Raw genomic sequence first — 19418 nt, forward strand, 5'->3', positions numbered from 1 at the left:
ATGTATGTGAAATTATATTCAAATATATTTATTATACACAACTTATGCCATTGAAAAATAAAGTAAATGTTGAACATTATTAGGTACATATAATAAATTTATTATAAAAAATATATAAAACATAAAAAGGGAGAGAGAATTCTAGAAACTTGCAAAACTAATAAGTAATATTTATTACATAATATTATTTTTAATTCCATCAATATTCATTGCACTTCATTATACTCATTCATTTGATTCATTAGACTTAATTGGAGATTCTATTTCTAATGTTACAGGTCCATTGTTTTGTATATTAACTTCCATCATTGCTCCAAATTTACCATCTGTAGAAAGTATTCAAGAAAATAGATGCGTTACTTTCATCAGCAAATACTTAACAAACCGATAGTAATATTTTTGGATTTGATTCCAATTCAAGATAAATAAATATTTATTGTACATGTATTGTTTATAAAAAATTACTTGCTTCTATTTATTGATTATTTACCTTTGATTAATTCTGGCTTGTAATTTTTACTAAGTTCAGCAAGGAATTTGTTATAAAATGGTTGCGATTCTTGAGCAGGCATAGCTCTATGGAAATCTAATCTATTTCCTTTCAGAGTATGGTACAGTGTAAACTGACTAATACACAATATCTCATATTGTTTATCCATAACATTAGCAGCCCATTTTTTATTGTTATCATCATCAAACATTTTAATATTCAATATCTTTTTTACTCTAAGGCAGATAACAATTTATCTTTCACTTTATGAAACAAAACTATTTTATATTATAATACCAAATACACTAATGTTATTTATTACATATATTTTATGTCCTCCGTTGAATCATCCCTTTTTATGCCAATTAAGACACAGAGACCATTCCCAATGCTACTAATAATTTCACCATCGACTGAAAAATTATTCTATTATCATATTAATGTTAAACGAATTGCATACAACTGTAACAATAAAATGTATGTTCTAATGGTAAAAGATTCAGAGAAGCACTTGATGAGCTATTTTCATATAATTAATTTCTATATAATAGGTTTATATTGTGCTTGGTATTATATTATTGTATTTGAAGAATTAGAAAAGAGAAAACATTGTCTTCTGACTAGGTTTTATTAAATTGATACAATGTATATACAGTTTTTATTTCGTAAACATATGGCGAGACATTTAACGTTTCTTTTTGATTCTTGTCTCTCATAAAGACGATAATTTTTTTAGCTATTACAATAAAACATGTATAACCTAATTCATTACCTGAAACATTAGCTTTTGTCACTCGTTGTATTACCGCTTTCATATTAAGACTAACCGTTGCCTCTTATATCGTACAAGTAATCGTTATCAGCGTATATACGTAAGTAAACTATTTACAGTTAAATATTTCTTAAAGAAAATACGCTACTACAGTCACTATAGATACAGTAATACTCCATGAACAGACCAATAGAAGAGCTGGATAGTCAGAAAGCTTACTTCCGCATATAGACTTCCTGTGATGCAGTTTGACTTTTCAAAGATTGTTTACAAGCAAATTGCTGAGTGCACAATCGTTCAAAAAGTTTAATAATCACGACGTTGTTTGTCGTGGACCTGTTGAGATTAATAAAAAATGAGCTTATTAAGAGTTGTAATCTATTGCTAAATCTAGGATCGTAGTTCAAACTGATTTTCTCTGACCCACTTGTTGCGTTTAGGTTATGGTGTTATAAACAAAAATATGTTGGATATAAATGTTTGGTTTTCATGATAAATTCGTGTATGCCAGACGATAGGAATGGAGGGTCCAGGTCTGAGCTTGTTTCAGGGCTCAGAAAGTATCCAGCTAAATACAAGTGCACAAGGCTTAGAGGAAGATGAAGAACAAGAAGACATTAAACGGCGCAATAAAGAGGTGCACTTTCATTCATTTTACCAAAAGAATTATCGCGTAACATTGAATTAGCCTTCTGTTCGTGTAAACTGTTTAATGCAAAAGTATGAGATCTGATGGCTATAACTTTAATAGACAAGTTTTTATGTTTTAGATTACAGATCTCTTGACCAATGCATTTGATGATTTAGATGATGACAATGACACTAGTTCTATTAACAGTAGTCATTATCAGGACAGTACTAAAGAGGCAGAAGTTTCTAGTACAATGTTGAATTCTTCTGCCCAAGGAGTTATATCATCCAAAGAACATAATATGTCTCAGGTGCAGAAAGAATTTGGTATTTATGATCGTATTGAAAATTTGAATAACTATGACAATACTATGACAAATCATAGGTCAGAGTTAGAAATTGTCCCTTCGATCTCTGATATACAGAGAGACTATAATGCTTATGGTCAAACAGACACGCCATATTCTAAAAGTAATAGAAGTAATGATGCGCATAATTTTACTGCCGAAACGCCTTATGAGTTAGCAAGACCACCAAACTCTGCATTTTCTAGAGATTTAAGAGTTCAAGTTCAAGAAGAATATACATTTAATGAAAATTATTCGTATAATTATCAAACACCAGCTAATCATTATGATGCTCAAAGTAAAAATTATTCGAATAATGGTTACATTGATGGATATGAAAATAATGTACAGTGTAAACAAATTTCTGAGTTTGGCGGAGGTGATAATGTTACATCGGATCATTTGAATCATTGTTATAAAACAAGTCCAAATGGTAGACCGATAGATGAGAATGTAATTTATAAGACAGCAGAATATGATAGTAAGGAACAATTAGAAGTTTTATATACAGTTCGAATGAGAGAGGTGAAGCGATTAACAGAAGAATTACAACAACTGCAGTTGGAAAGAGGAGAAGAAAAAAATCAGCTTAATAGAAAAATAACTCTTTTACAAGCTGAAATTGAAAGATCGAATATATCTAGGAATCAAACACAACATGCTTTGGGTAAGTTTTGATGAAATAATATTGTAAATAAATATCCATGTAAAAGAGATGATAACAGTTCCTATTTTCTTATAGTTGATGCAAAAGCCGAAATTGCTGATCTTCATAATCAAATAACATCGCTAAAAGAAAAGAATGCAGTTTTAGAGAAAACAAATCAAAATGTAAGATTTTTCTCACAATACATATTTTCACTATCACAATATCATACATGGCAAATAAACGTAATGATGCAAATAACAAATTTTAGATGACAGAAGAATTAAATGTCGCGAGAGACTCTGTAATAGAATTGCAACAAAAAATAACTGTATTAGAAAGAGTACAAGCTTTGCAAGCAAGTGATAAGACACATGAAAAATTTTTAAAGCAGGCACAAGAGAAACATGCAGTTGAAATGAAAAATATGCAAACTCAAATAGATGTCCTTACAGATAAACTCAATGCAAAGGTATTTCTGATATATACTGTATCAAAATTTAATTATATTGATTTCTGATTTAATGATGCACAGATTACTCTATATGTTCCTGTACGAACTTCTACAGCGTATTCTACAGCTAAAAATAAGATTAAAACATCATATATATATCCATTGTAAATTAAATTTCATTGTAATTTTGTCCAGTTTTCTCCAATGAATTTAATATTAAGGACCACTCAATTTCCATATTATAAACTTCTTTTTCTACAATTTTTCTAAATAAAAATTATGAAATGTAAGATTGATTTAAGGTTTGATATCTTTTGTGATATCTGTTTGCTAGGATACATAATATTTTAATTGTACACACTAACAGAGTTTGTATAAAACAGCACATCTTATTCATTAATGAACTGAGTTTTTTGTGTGTATTTAAAAATTAACATATATATTTATAATATTAATATTTGTCATAGCTGCTCAATGCGGATTCCAACACTCATTGTATCTGGGCAAGTTTCTGATATTGTATTCTTTGAAAACTATTTTTTCATGTAAATTATTTCACTGATTTTTCAGTATCTGTACGCTTTGCATGACGCGATATTACTGAAAATGAAAATTTATGCTAGAGAAAGATATTTTTTGATTATGTTACAATAATTTTAGTTCTTTTATTTCATTAAATTTTAACAGGAAACATCTTACGTTGCCTTGGAAAATAAATTGGCGGATGTACGAAGAGCGCATGAAGCACTTATGGTAGAAAAAGGAGATACTATGAATCGTCTAGCACAAGCGTTAGAGGAAAGTCAAGCACAATGCCGAAACCTCATGGCTACTAATAATGCTCAACAAATAATGCAACTTCAAACACAGGTTAAAATTGTAACGCAGGAGAGAGATGAAATGCAGAAAACAATTCAAGAATTACAGGTGCTTAATGCGTTAATTTATATTTAATGAATAATTTATTCACAATATATTCCGAAACAAATTTCAAAATCTGGATAGAACATATTGCAATTAATGGTGTATTTACAGAATAAATTGGAAATAGCAAAAAGTGACGTAGCACAATATGATTCATTACTAACAACAACATTAGAGGAGGAATCTGATTCTATTAGACAGATGAAACTAGGTGATTTACACAATAAATCGAAATCAAAACCTTATGATGACATTACAAATAAATTAAGAGGGGAGTTGCAAAGGTAATTCATTTTCACCATATTGTTTTACATTGCATTAAATTATTATTATGCATAGCGTTATCTTCATTATAATGTTGTTAACTTTTAGATGTTTAGCTGGACATGCCGTTAAAAGGAAGGAAATAACTCGATTAGAAAATACTTTATCGCAGAAAGAGAAAGAACTTGATAAAGCTTTAATCGTAGCAGACACGTGTCGCCAAGAAGCGTCTCGATACGCTAAACGTATTAACGAATTAGAACAAGAATTGAAATCTGTACTTACAGATCAAGCTTTGAAAGCAAATGCTCAAATACAAAAGTTATCGAATCACCTTAGTGATGTAAAGAAGCAATATGAATCGTTGCGAGAAGAAAAAGTAGGATTAGAAGAAAAGTTAGAAGAAACTTTAGCAATTAATCAAGAAACTCTTAAGAAACTGCACCAAGAAACTATAAATCAGCAAGAGAAAAATGCCATTGATGAGTACAATAAAGAATATTTAGAGATACATGCTAAGGCTGTAGAAAGAGTTAGGCAAGAAGCGCAAGTGGAAGTAGTGCAATTGTCGTAAGTATTAACATTCCGTTTATAAAATAAAACCCTGGTGTATAACGTAAATGCATTTTTTTAACAAAGTAAATGTTTTAACTTTTAGCGTGCAATTAGAACAAACGCAGAAAGAGTTGGATCGTGTTAAGGAATTGTATATAGATGTTTGTAGTACAAAGGAACAATTAATAAGTGAACACAAGTCTGAAATCAAAATGCTAAAAGAAAAATATGCCAATTTAGATGAACGTCAGAAAGATATTGAAAAATACGAGCATGATTTGCGAGCACAAGCAAAAATAGTAGAAAAGTTAACGCAAGAATGTGACATGTATAGAAGTAAAGTAATTGAATTAGAAAAAGATTTAAATTGTGAAAAAAGGAAAAAGGAAGAATATACCAAGAAAATTCATCAAGAAATTGAAAGGGGTAAGTAATATACTTATGGTAGCGTCTTCTATATCTGAATATTTATTATGTAAATGCTCTAATATGAAATTTCTTGGCTTTTCTTTAAATAAAAAAAAAATAATAATTTTAGCTAAAGAAGAAGCCTTAAATGAATTACGTAACGCCCACCCTAATCAGGAAATAAGTGTTCTTTTGCCAGATCATTGTTCGGAACATTTAGAGAAAATTAATCAGGTATATACATCTTATTTGAAACAATTCTTTCATATATTTCACATGAGTTTTAATATAATTCATAAGTTTTAATACATGTCCATATAGCTAGAAGAAGATTGTAAACGTTTAGAAGAAAAACTACATGCTGCAGTTGATGAACATAAAAAAGTTTCCGAATATCAATTAGAATTAGACGATGCTAAATTGAAAATAGCACAAATAGAAATATCTCAGGAATCGTGGAAAAAGAAATATGAAAACACAATTAGCGAAAGAAATGAACTTATTGCAAAAATTTCGAAACTTGATTCTGAATTGTCAAATATCAAGCGAAATTCAAAAATTGAAGATTCCGATGATGTTAAATTAAAAGTTGCACGGTATCAAGTAGAAAATGAAGGTCTAAAAAGTAAATGTGAAAGTTTAATAAATGAAAGAAGCATTTATAAAGATAAAATCTCGCAATTAGAAGCAGAACTATCGGAAACGAAAAAGATAATTGGAAATTTCGAAAGTAGGTTCAAAAAAAGTAGCGAAATATCACTAAATTCGAAATGTGAACTGGAAAAAGAACTTTCTCATTATAAAGATCTCGTAACACAATTAAGTAGCAAAATAAGCCATTTGAAAGCAGGAAGAAAGAGTGACATTGCCACGGAGCAAAAAATCAAACAATTGGAAAAAGATTTACAAGAGAAAGATGAAGAACTGGAACGATTGAAAGACTTTGAGAAGATAAAAGAAGAGAGAGATCAGCTTGTTTTCAAATTGAAAAATCAGGCCAAGCAATTTGAACAGTATGTGAAGAATCAAAAACAAGTATCTGCCGAATTAAACTTGTCACCACGTAGTTCTAGCGACGGTACGGACTTTCAAAAAATAAAGGAAACTATGATAAAAGAGGTCCGCGAAGAGATGGAACAGAAAGTAGTTGAAGAGCTTAGAGGTATAGAGGAACAACATCGCGAAAAGAGAAAGGAATTAGAGGAAAGATATAAAACGGTTTTATTAGAGCTACAAACCAGATGTAATGAAAAGACACAAGAAGTGGAAGCTTTAAAAGAGGCTATGCTTACAGAAAAGGTAAAAATACATTCATCTTTTAAAGCAAAGGAGCAATTTGTTAGTCAAATGATCGAAACCAAACTTGAAACGTACTACAAAGAATTGGTAGCACGAAAGTTGAAAATCGAAAAGTTACAGGAAGAGTTAAAGCAAAAAGAAAGTGACGTGGACGAGGAGAGAAATTTAATGGCTCAGGTAATGACTAAGTGGGCTGCAGAAATTAGAGAGATAAAGGATAAAGAAATTGAGATGAACGAAAAATTGCAACAATTAAGGGAAAGCGAGGAAAATTTGAAAGCAGAAATAAAAACATTAAAGGAGAACGAAAAAGAAATGAAAAGTAATATAGACACGTTAAAGGATAGATATCAGACTGCAAAAAAAACTGCAAACAATTACAAGGTAATTTATCTTAATAAAGGATCCCTCTTACAGTTCTTATCAATTTGATTCTATTTCTTTGAATTTAATATTTAAATTACTTTAGGAGCATGCGAAAAATAAAGAGAAATTTTTATTAAGTGAATGTAAACGTATAGAAGAAGGATATAAAAGAGCCATGAATCAAGTACAACAAAAACTTGAAGCAATCGTTAGTACTCAAGAAGAACAAGTGGCGACAAGGCTTAAAGAAATTGAATGTCAATACACTGAAAGGATAGAACAAATGCGACTTACACTGAAGTACAAAAGTAAATGTTGAAGTATGTATTAATATTTTAGTATACAATATAGCTTTCGTAGTTTAAAAATAAAACGTAGTTAGAAGAGGCTAGATATTTTTTAATTTAAAGCACTTTATTGTACAACACTCTATTAGAAAATTTTATGTTAGGGACCAATAAGTTAAAATTGACCATATGTATATTGATATAGAATTAATGATACTTGTTTGCTGTACTTTAGCGACAGCACAGCAGATAGTAATGTAATTTTTCTAAACGAGAATACTGAAGTACAATTCCCGGTTAATTAATAGAGAATACTGATTAATCCACTCGCGCGGAATAACGAGTTAAACTCGTGTAAGCGTCGCAACAAACCTTTGCATGCATGATTGGCATTTTGTGCATAATGTATACAAAGTGACTGCCGCGCGAATGGGTCAATTATTAAAAATATATTAGTTGAAGCAATGCGAATTTGTAAAAAGCGAAAAAAACCATTTCTATATACGTTTATTAATTTTATTAAATAATTCTGCAGATTATCTATGTATGAAGTATAAATGAAAACTCCTGTGTGTATAAGTGAGATACAAATTCTTAGTCACGTGTTCCAACTGAACATTTTGACATAATATTGTAATGCAAGACTGGATCTTTATTAGATCTTTTTTCTTACGAAGTAGGTAGTCTTTAGAGACTTTAAGACAAATTAAATCGTTGTAATAACTTCTTTTTAACTCAATATGTTAAAGTATACCTTTGAGTATTAAGAAATTATTTGCAATTTATATATCCTAAGAGGAATTATAGAAATATTAATATTAAGGTTGTACAAAATGAATGATGATCTTATTAATTCATGTTATAATATATAAATTTTACATTTATGCTTGACACGCAAAGTCAAACTATATATTCAACATATTGAACATTGAAAATTTGAGAAAGTTATATCGATTTGACGTTCAAAACGTGAAAGTTGAATGTGCAAAATTATATTTCGATTTTATTTAATCTCTGAGCACATACATAGAATGTTTTGTACAAACTAGTATTTGTAAACAATTTTTGTAAATGAATTAAGAAGCCATAATTTTTTCTAATCTTATATTTATTATGTAAGATCAATTAATGTGCGTGTAATATACTCTCGATTATCAAACTACAGACTGCTGCAATTAGTTTCGTTTTATCAAATTTTTACGTCAATCTAAAAATTGTAGTTATTAACTATTTTTTTTTCTAATTCTTAAATATGATAGAAACTCATTTTTAAAAGAAGCTTTATGATTGAAATTTCAGAAATTTATCGTGTCTTGAAAAAAGACTCATGACATTTATGCATTATATATTATACATTATACACTATTAATTTTACCAGTGTCATTATATATTGTCTTTGATAATAATGATACTTGATAATAGTATAATTATTAAACCATCACTGAATAGAGAGTATTATTAATATTAGTTATGTATTTTTGTATGTAGAGTGAATTAATTTATTTTTTGTAATAAAGATTTTATGTCAGTGTCTATTAATTGTTCAGTTTAAATTAATTAAAACCTTGTTTAGCTGTACGTATTTAAAGTTATAGTGTGCTACGATAAAATCGCACACATCGACGATTAAATGTATCGTGGCAAAACCAGAAACTTTTTCATGCAAAATAGATAATTTTCAGTAGGTACATCAGCTTTTAATTTCTATGTTAACAAGAAAACGTAAACTCTGCCATAGAGTTGTAAAAGTGCGACTTGAAATCGATATTCAAAGTACTCGAAGTATATGTAAGGATCCTCAAAAAAGAAAAAAGAAAACAGATATTTATTATATCTTATCCACATCATCCACAGCCTAAGTGGAAGAATTTATAGATACGATATCGCATCCTGATGCGACTTATGGTTTTCACAGAATAAGTGGAAGGTTTGGGCACTTCATTAAACGCAACACTATCGTGAGAAACGCGTCATTAATTATCGCAACACTAAATGGAATTAAAGACTAAACAATTGAAAAAATATCAAATACAATTTAATCTTATACGCCAAGCAAATATTAATAAACAATAATTATAAATTTAACAAACAATCGCGATCTCATGATTCGTAACACTAAAAGAGCAATCACGATTATCATTTTTACGCAACTTTAATTCAAAACGTGATATATTAATTAATACGCAACTCTAATAAAAGAATTCGCGATCTGGATTAATACGTAACTCTAATAAAAATCGCGATCTGGATGAATACGCAACTCTAATTGGAACCGTAATTAATTATACGCAACACTACAATTGAAACCGCGATTCGTCCAACATCCGGCGGGCCAGCAGGCTCTGCTGGCTAAAATATACTATACTACACAAATACGAGCATAATGACAAAGCAGTAACAAGCAATGAATTTGCATCGAGAGGGTTGCCTGCCTCTGAATGCATAGTCATTAGTAGTTGCCCTCTTCTCCGGGCCTCTTCGGCATATAGCCTCTTCTTTCTTCGGGCATGAAGCCCAGGACCCTGAAACTTATATGTAAGCTCGAGATTCCCTAATCACAAACCAACAAATGACTCAAAAAATCAATCAAAACATTAAACGAGACAGCTAACGGCACGCAAGACGACCAACGAGTAAAGAAATCGTTGCCCGTGCAAAACGTGCCAAATCTCGAGCAGTAAACGTTCGTTTCGTGCAAATCGCGACCGCGACCGCGGGGCGATTCGAAAAATCGATCGAGTAAAGCCAGTGGCGAATGGCATACCCCGTTCGCGCCAGCTAGACCGTCGATCTTTCAAATCTAATTTCCTGAAACAGGTTGAACCACGCGAAAAAAAAGCCGCCTGCCCGATCGGTGACTGTGGTCAACCTGCCCGGCCCTACCTACTTAAATCTATCACACAATCATACCAGAGTAAACTACCTGTCCTACCGAACGCTATATTTAAAAAATGGCAACAGACTCGTACCAACACATACATTCAACACACGGAATAGTCGCGAACTTGCATGCAATCTCACACTTTTTCAATTTTACTTACTTGCATACCATTTATTGCAATCTGAGGGATGTTACCGATCATTGTACATTACTATTATTATATGTAATAATATATTTCATGGAATGAAAGCAATAGTTAATGTTTATTAAAAACGTACGTATTCCCACAGTCTAATCACACGTGTGGTAAATAGGTCGCACAATACGCTAAGACATCAGATTGCAAAAAAATCTTATAAACTAGTGGGGAATCATCGTGCCCATCACCTTTTTCCCATCCAAGTAGCACATGGGCACGTGAATGGGGTCCTGGCAACGAACACGGAAAAGGAACCTGAAAATCCTGATCTAAATATGATTAGTACAAAAGCAACAGCGCATATCAACCGTACTTCGGGTTATTTTTTATTTTATTTTTATTATTGGATAGGTGAGATATAGGGAGGGTAGGAGGGTATGTAGACACACAATAATATTCGGGCGATTTCATCATCAGAGCAATTGTTCTAAGATATCAAAATATCATTTAAGCTTAATGCTTCAATTTCGAAATCAACCCGTTGAAATAAAATTAAATGTTTTCTTGCACATGTAATTTAACATAGTTTCGGTAAGTAAATAAATAGACTTTAATATTTTTAAATCTCTAATTACATCAAATATAAACTTATTAGATAATTTCTATTATATGATATTAACAGGAATATTAAATGACTGGGACATTTAATATTCTTAATAAGCGTAAATAGTATAATTAATAATGATACACGTCACTTTATTAAATGCTTATATAATGATTATAATTGTTATAGATACGAAGTCGGAGGACATCCGACTTCACCACTAAATACCCCTGAATTAAGGTAGTATATGATCTTATTCATTTCTTTATATAAGAACAATTAAAGATATTAAATTCATATATATTTATATATAAATGTATATGCACGTACGTAAAATTATAATTAATACTAATAAAAATATTTCATTTGTGTATAATATACACATATTTCATTTCATATTCATACAAATATTTCATTCATATATAATCTATTACTTTTATATTTACGACATTTATACTGGACGTGTATAGATCATGAATACTACATTGCTCATATTTATTTATTTTATAATTAACAATACTATTATTATTGCATTAACGTTATTTTTATATGTATAACGTAATTTAAAAACGCGAAGTGCAAGAAAACCTATCCTGAGCTAATATATAATACACAAAATAAATGTTACTACTCATGGATATAGGAGTATATCCACGGTCATTATGCTCGTAAAAGAAAGTCTACGTAATTACAACCAGTCACCCGTGCCGATTTGGACCTTTCGTCCTACGACATGATTGAGTGACCAGAGGAACTTAAAGGCATGCGACTCACCGACCGTAGATCGATGATGCTGCTGATGTCTGGAAGATGTCATTAGAGATGCTTATGATGTCTGGAAGAAGTCATCAGAGATGCTTATAATGTCCAGAAGAAGTCATCGGAAATGCTGCTGACGTCTGGAGGAACTGCTGCTGTTGCTGTTGCTGCTGTTGCTGCTGCTGCTGCTGCTGCTGCTGCCCCAGTGAAGTCGTCGTAGATATTAAAAATGCCTGAAGAAAGTCAAATTATGAATTAAAATTCATGTTACCACACAATGAATCAGTTAAGAATAAATGTTAAGAAATGTTGCTTACCTCTAGGACATCATAAACGTTGTCGTCAGGGTAGAAGTGGTAGGATGAATTTCATCAGAGAAATACTGAGAATCTTAAACAGGAACCATATTATTATAATTTGATCTTTTAAAGTTCTTGTTAATATTTTCAATTATTAATTTAATTCATTGTGTCACAATTAAAATAAATATACAAAGGTATAATTAGTTATATTCAGACTTTATAATAAACGAGTTCATAAATCATATTTTCAAAATTCAAACAAAGTCTATAGGCAACTACGAACAATGAAACGCATGAGAAAATGAAAAGCAAAAAGAAAATTTAAAGATAAATTTATATTTATAATGATAATATTCAATAAATAATTAATCAAGTATGCAATGATTGAACAAAGTTTATAATAGAACAAAAGTGTAATAGAATAGTAATTAAAAATGCTACGCAGTCGATAAGCAAGCGTGTGAATGTATTTCGAAAATAGAAGCGTGTCTCGATAGGTTTTATCGGCAATAAAAGACTTACCAGCAGTCGAAGACCGTAGACATCCGAGCGACGTCGAAGGCGTCCGAGTGAGGCTGAAGGCGTACAAACATAATTTTCTACTACGCTATTACCTTCCAATCCCTGGCCTTGGTATTTCGCTATCTGCTTCAACTGTAAACAAATCAGCTAATTGAAAATCTACTACAAAAGACACGTCTCAAAAATACGAGTTCCAGGAAAACTGTCGTGCGTATTTTCCTCGGAAGAGTGCATACTATTTTGTTATGATGTACACTTTCCCAAACATTGTTCACAGAAAAAATTTTACTGCCTTCCAAATATATATCTACATGTATAACACATATAACATACATAATATTTTACTACATATATTATTTTATTATCTATGAGATGTTAATTGCCAATATTGCAATACATTATATATTGAAATATTCGAATTTTTGTCGTAGAAAGGACTTTATTGCAATAAATCTCTTTGTTTCGAGACGAAAGACAACTATCGGAAGGAAAGAATATTTCAACTTACATTTCTCCGTATATCGTTGGAAATTTGTATCACAAACTATCACTAATCTTTCTCGAAGTTATATTTTCACACTTTTTTAAAAATTTAGCTACTTGAACACATTTTATCTAACTAAAAAATATCAAAACTGAGGAAAGACAAAAGGAGACGCTATCGCCACGAAAGCTTGGACTAGACTAGAAGAACTTTGAATGCTTGAACGTGATTGGTCGAAAATGTCTGATCCATTATGGCTACCATAAGGACTATTGCAAATCAACGAAATAAAATTATTTTCCTTCAGCGAAGAAAAATAATCGATTATATATAAAAATATACCATGAATAGATCAAAGTGTAATAATGTAACAAGATTCTAATAATTTTAGCCATTAAAAGTGAAATATTACGTACTATTAATGTATAGTTTATCAAGAGCATATATATATACATGTATGTACATGCACGCACAATTTTTACTTTCGTACTTTCGGAAAGAAATGTTAAATATTTGCAGAAAAAATTATTAATTTAAGTACCGTTCAAGCTTTCCTTTCTCATTTTAAGATTTGCAACATTCGAAGCACAATTTAATATGATTTATGAAAGATTATTACTCACCGCTATGCAGAAGATGCTTCCGCGATGAGATCCTAGGCGAAAAGAGCGAAAGAACCAAATTCTTTTCGGTCAACGCAAATAGACGATCGTGATTGATGAAATTCCAATGAGAAATTTCTGCGGGAAAGAGATACGTGTTTTAATTTAATAAAATTAGATTTTTATTAAATATGTATGTACACTATTATGTACAACGCAACTATATATGTCACTTTATCATTTATGACTCGTATTGCGAATATTATAACATATAATATACTTAAATAAAATAACAAATATTCTTCCTGAAATGTCTTCTTGTTCATGTATTGAACACGTATTGCATTTATCGTTATACAAGATGTAAAAATTACATACACATTTTTAATCTCTACTTTATATTTAATAATAATAATATTTATTATAAGCCTAAATTTATAAGCGCAATATTTTATCTACATATTAAGAAAGAAACATGACAAGCAAATCAAATCCTGATATAATTATTCTTAACCTACTTTTTAAATGAAACTACACTCGTTCCTGTGTATCACTTTATGCTTTCTTCTATAAAATACAACATTTGCGTCTATAACTTACTAAAGCAGTGTCTCCTTGTTGCACCAGAATATTCGTAACCTGATATGATTTGAGGTGGTTAGGTCCTCAGTTCTAAGAAAAACAAACTGTAGAAGAAACTAACTAACTGTCCTTATATACTAAGTGTAAGTGCAAGCGCTGACGTTCCTCCCTCTAGCAAGTCAAGTTTGATATTAAAGTTTGTGCTAAAAAAATTGCCCTTTATATACCAAAAGTCAGTAGCAGCCGTTAACCAATCAAATCGCTCACAGCATCGATACGAGGGTGACTATTGTTCATTTCAACTCTAATTGGTTAACGCTTTTTACTCGAACGATCTGATTGGTTAACCTGTTGCACTCACGTTTAGTATATAAGCGCCGAGTTTTTTACACAATCCGCATTATTAATCTTGACTTGCTACGAGGAACAACGTAGGAACGAAGCAACTCCAGTTCACTAAACTCTCGTTCAAGAAATTTATAATTCATCTGCTGTTCACTAAACATAAACTGTACTTGATACAGTAAAAATCGTAGGAACAAAATAACTCTCCTTCAAGAAATTTACAAGTAAATTTGGATTCTCTGATCATACAGGCGATACAAAGAACCATTAGCTACGCAACAACTATCATCTCAATAAGTTGGTGAGTACAATTGTATATTTGTCCTTGCTAAGATACATTTGAGTTTGAAATAGTGAATGTTTTAATGTTCGAATACGCACGCGTCGAGATTCAAATCCCTTGTTGAATAGTTCAAGCTGTCATGGCGGTAGCGTCTTTTCTCATCTTAGCTGTAAATTTTCATTTCGAAGTTTTAATATTAAATGAGTTGTCGTTTGGCATTCTTGCGCGTGTACATGGTATTCTAAAAACAATTTCAATTTGGTGCTCTGTTTACAGCGTGACTGGAGTGGGTGTTGTGCTGCCGTACCTGTCAGAACCTGTCTCGCTGTTTCCGAGGTATGTAACAAACGTGCTTATCGACTGCCGAATATTCACAGTTGTTATCCTACAATCATCTTTATCGTTACCATCTCTTTATTCAACTGATACCTACTCTTGGTTAATAATATATTGAACATTATTAGTATTCTAAATGTAATTCAATTATTTGAATTTTCTTCTGCATTTAAGAATTTTCTTCTGTTTTTCCTTTTGTTACACGTTTCATTGTTCATAGTTGTCCTTAGTACGTCCTTTCGAGGTACGTGCACACGCTTGCTTATCAACTGCGTAATATTCTCAATTACGATTCTATTATACCTTTGTTCTATTAGTAACTTTATTTAATCGTTATATGCACTTGATTAACTATTCATTAAACATTATCATTATAAATATGAATATATCTTTGAATTTTCTTTTTGCTCTTCATTTTATTATTCGTTTCATTGATCATAGTTATCCATAGACATTGTTTGAATTTTGAAAATATGATTTATGAACTCGATTATTATAAAATAAATATAATCTTAATATAACTAATTATACCTTTGTATATTTGTTCTAATTATTTTGTTTCGTTCTGTTACAGATTTTTAATAAGATATCGTTCAACCGATGGACATAATAAGTAACGAAGATCACAATTAATAATTGATCAATGGCAAAGGATATCCTACATGGAGAGATGGTAATATTATTCAGAGTGGTATGCCGCGAAGACTATTAGAAGGTTCAACGTATCGTATAAATTTATATTATCTTTTTATTAATCGCTTGGAAACATTTGATATGTGATTGATTATGAACTCATGATGTATGTAATAAGAGATATGTTACTTGTTTAATAATCACTTTCGCAAGCAATTTTAAATACTTATAACATATAATACAGCTTATTAATTATAAATATTGAATATGTTTTAAATTATGATACCAGATAATCATAATAGATTCTTTATAGATCAATCACGAATTGTTTAATGTGCTCATTTATTTATGTATACATATTCTTGCATAGTTCGATAATTCAAATAGAAAATAATATTCTTTTTGACAAACGCTCGATTAGGAAAAGATGAAGAACAATAAGAAAGTAAATTGTGTGTTGTGTTTTATTTACCCCTTGTTCCCCTTTTAACAATGTTTTTCTTTCAGAAAAATTTAGTGACCGCGCGCAATGCGGTCGGTAGAGTCAGTGTTTGTTCCGATAAATAATTTTTTAGAGCACAGCTGCTCTAATTTTAATTACATTTTTTTTTATAATATTCATACGCGGAAAAGTAGAGTCAGTGTTTGTTTCGTAAATGGCAATTAACATTGTAGTCATTTATTTATATATTTTTTTATTCTTAATTTTTTTTTTTAATATCTGCTGCCTCGGTATTAGAGACAAATTGCTGCTTACCTAAAGGATCTAGCTGTGCTTCAAAAGCCAAAAATGTAAGTATCTTTCGTACTTTATTTACAAATCAAAATTTGTTTAACTTTTAATCTTTTTAAATAATAAATTAACATAATTGTAGTTAATTTGACACATTGAATTAAATTGATAATTGAAAATTTTAACAAGAACTTTAAAAGACCAAATTATAATAATATGATTTCTGTTCAAGTTTTTCAGCGGTGGATTTCTACGATGGATTCATCCTACCATTCCTATCCTGACGACAACGTTCATGATGTCCTCCTAGAGGTAAGCAGCATTACTTAACATTTATTCTTAACTGATTCATTCTATGGTAACATGAATTTTAATTCATAATTTGACTTTCTTCAGGCATTTTCAATTTCTACGACGACTTCACTGGAGCAGCAGCAGCAGCAGCAGCAACAACAGCAGTTCCTCCAGACGTCAGCTGCATCTCCGATGACTTCTTCTGGACATCATAAGCATCTCTGATGACATCTTTCAGACATCAGCAGCATCATCGATCTACGGTCGGTGAGTCGCATGCCTTTAAGTTCCTCTGGGCACTCAATCATGTCGTAGGACGAAGGGTCCAAATCGGCACGGGTGACTGGTTGTAATTACGTAGACTTTCTTTTACGAGCATAATGACCGTGGATATACTCCTATATCCATGAGTAGTAACATTTATTTTGTGTATTATATATTAGCTCAGGATAGGTTTTCTTGCACTTCGCGTTTTTAACTGTAACAATATAATAATTAGTAATATTGATAATTATTAAATAAGTAAATACGGGTATTATAATATTCGATGCACATGGTACGAATATTTCGAAAGCTTTGACTGAAAGTAATATTCTAGATGTAAATATGTATGAGAATTAAATATTATGAATAATAATAATTACATATACATGTATAGATATATGAGTATTATATATTTTAATGAATAAATAAGTAGTATATATAACAACTGCCTTGTTGTAGCAGTGCGTAGTGGTGAAGTCGGATACCCCCTCCGATTTCGTTCCTGTGATAATTATAGTTATTGTACCATGATGTTAATAGATTGATCTAATCGTAATTGTATAATATTTATTGAAAATTGATCACATGAAATATATGATAAATATATATGATAAATATCATATATATGAAATATATTGTAACTTTATGGTATAGCTTTTGTTGTAATTAAAGTCTATTTGTTGGATTACCGAAACTATGTCATATTACATGTGCAAGAAAACATTTTGTGTCGAGTAGATTTTGAAATCAAAGCATCGAGCTTGAATATTATTTTCATATCTTAGAATGATTGCTTTGATGACGAGATCGCTCGAAATTAGTATATTTATAATTGTGTGTCTACATATATATATATATAAATGGTCTATATTAAATATATATCGAATTAAATATTCGTCGAGACAATGAGAGAGGCACTTCCCATTTCCTTCTATCATTAAATGTGCGGGGTGTAAACAATTGATTTTAAATTTAATTTTAATATCGAATTTAACTATAATTTGAAATTTAATTTTGAATTTAAATTCAATTATTCTTGTCAGTCAATAAATGAACTTTTTGCGTTCATGGTCGAGTAGCGAAGTGTTCCCACTATAGCGTCCCAGTATTGGCCTCTACCCCGTTGCGTAAGGCCCTTGGTTATTCCAAAAGGCAGACGGGGTAGTCCGTCACCCCCACCGAGGGCTTCGGTAGTGGTGGACTGCGTACTAGATACTGCACTGGGTTCACTGCCGGCTGATTGGGCGTATCCCAATCCCTGCCTCAAGGGAGGTCGTGCCTGGGTGTCACCGTCGGCACCTGGTCACGTTAAACATCTCGCGGACGTGAAAATACGTCAAATGGTACTGGTGGCTGTAGTAGTAACCTCATATGTGTTTGCTTTGCTTCTTTTTGAGTTTCCATGGGGGGAGGGTCCGTTTCGAAGGAAGGGTTACATCCGAAAGGATGTCGATAGTTTCTCTCTCACTTTGTTCGCGTCGCGCCGCGCTTCTTTACTCACTTCTGTACGTTATAATGTTAAAATGAATTGTGAAGCTCCCCTTTCATGTCTCGAGGAAATATTTAATAATTCATAGTTAATTTTACGCTGCATAAAGTAAGTTGAAGTAGTTTATCGTTGCCGATATCGCGTCCCAGTACGGGCGCCCTGCCCCGTCCGTAAGGCCCTCGGCTATTCCGAAGGGCAGACGGGGGAGCCCGCCACCCCCACCAAGGGTATTGGTAGCTGCGGATCTCGCTTAGGGGTTCGTGGCGCGCTAATTGAGCGTATCTCAATTCCTGCCTCATGGGAGGCCGTGTCTGGAATGTTAGTCGATGACATTCTGGTCACGTTAACCATTTTCGCGGACGCGAAAATGCGTCAACCACGCTGGTGGCTATACCGGCAATCTCGTGTATTTTTCACTTGATCATTTCTAAGATCATGAGTACAGATCGTGTTTGAGTTAGGATTGACAATAGAATTCTTTACACCTCCATGCAGTGTAATAACTATCAATGAATAACTTGATATGTGGTTGAATAAAATAAAACAGTAGGAATCGAAGTACGGTTGATATGTGTTGTTGCTTTTGTACTAATCATGATATTTAGATCAGGATTTTCAGCTTCCTTTTCCGTGTTCGTTGCCAGGACCCCATTCACGTGCCCATGTGCTACTTGGATGGGGAAAAGGTGATGGTCACGATGATTCCCCACTAGTTTATAAGATT

At 31.6% G+C, this 19418-nt stretch overlaps 2 protein-coding genes and 1 long non-coding RNA gene across 4 annotated transcripts in view; 2 read left to right on the top strand and 1 right to left on the bottom strand.

The window, feature by feature from the left end:
- Positions 1–193: 193 nt before the first annotated feature.
- On the bottom strand, positions 194–1446 carry Dtd (D-aminoacyl-tRNA deacylase). The gene is made up of 4 exons (XM_076893860.1): positions 1263–1446; positions 813–903; positions 491–726; positions 194–326 (listed from the first exon to the last, which is right to left on the bottom strand). The coding sequence occupies exons 1-4, from the start codon at positions 1303–1305 to the stop codon at positions 226–228; spliced, it is 471 nt and encodes a 156-aa protein (XP_076749975.1). The 5' UTR covers positions 1306–1446; the 3' UTR covers positions 194–225.
- An 11-nt stretch (positions 1447–1457) lies between these two features.
- LOC143422886 (uncharacterized) lies at positions 1458–8609 on the top strand. 2 transcript variants are annotated; one of them, XM_076893857.1, is made up of 12 exons: positions 1458–1899; positions 2033–2906; positions 2982–3070; positions 3157–3357; positions 3807–3842; positions 4027–4266; positions 4375–4547; positions 4636–5097; positions 5186–5508; positions 5621–5724; positions 5812–7173; positions 7259–8609. In XM_076893857.1, the coding sequence occupies exons 1-12, from the start codon at positions 1783–1785 to the stop codon at positions 7472–7474; spliced, it is 4197 nt and encodes a 1398-aa protein (XP_076749972.1). In that variant the 5' UTR covers positions 1458–1782; the 3' UTR covers positions 7475–8609. The 2 variants fall into 2 exon arrangements, with proteins under 2 accessions (XP_076749972.1, XP_076749974.1); XM_076893859.1 differs by lacking the exon at positions 3807–3842.
- Positions 8610–10427: 1818 nt separating this feature from the next.
- Positions 10428–19418, top strand: part of LOC143422601 (uncharacterized) — a 64931-nt gene continuing 55940 nt past the window's right edge. The window contains exon 1 of the long non-coding RNA XR_013101744.1: positions 10428–10438. This is a non-coding gene — a long non-coding RNA (uncharacterized LOC143422601). The remainder of the gene's footprint in view (positions 10439–19418) is intronic.

Source organism: Xylocopa sonorina, chromosome 4 (assembly GCF_050948175.1).
Source record: "Xylocopa sonorina isolate GNS202 chromosome 4, iyXylSono1_principal, whole genome shotgun sequence".
Taxonomy (NCBI): domain Eukaryota; kingdom Metazoa; phylum Arthropoda; class Insecta; order Hymenoptera; family Apidae; genus Xylocopa; species Xylocopa sonorina.

Bases quoted from the DNA above. Each gene is read 5' to 3' on its own strand.
- LOC143422886 (XM_076893857.1), top strand. From the start codon at position 1,783: ATGGAGGGTCCAGGTCTGAGCTTGTTTCAGGGCTCAGAAAGTATCCAG. The intron at 2,907-2,981 runs GTAAGTTTTGAT...ATTTTCTTATAG, and splicing joins TCAAACACAACATGCTTTGG to TTGATGCAAAAGCCGAAATT. The intron at 5,098-5,185 runs GTAAGTATTAAC...TTTAACTTTTAG, and splicing joins GTGGAAGTAGTGCAATTGTC to CGTGCAATTAGAACAAACGC.
- Dtd (XM_076893860.1), bottom strand. From the start codon at position 1,305: ATGAAAGCGGTAATACAACGAGTGACAAAAGCTAATGTTTCAG. The intron at 904-1,262 runs GTAATGAATTAG...ATAATTTTTCAG, and splicing joins GACAAAAGCTAATGTTTCAG to TCGATGGTGAAATTATTAGT. The intron at 727-812 runs GTAATAAATAAC...TATCTGCCTTAG, and splicing joins ACGGAGGACATAAAATATAT to AGTAAAAAAGATATTGAATA.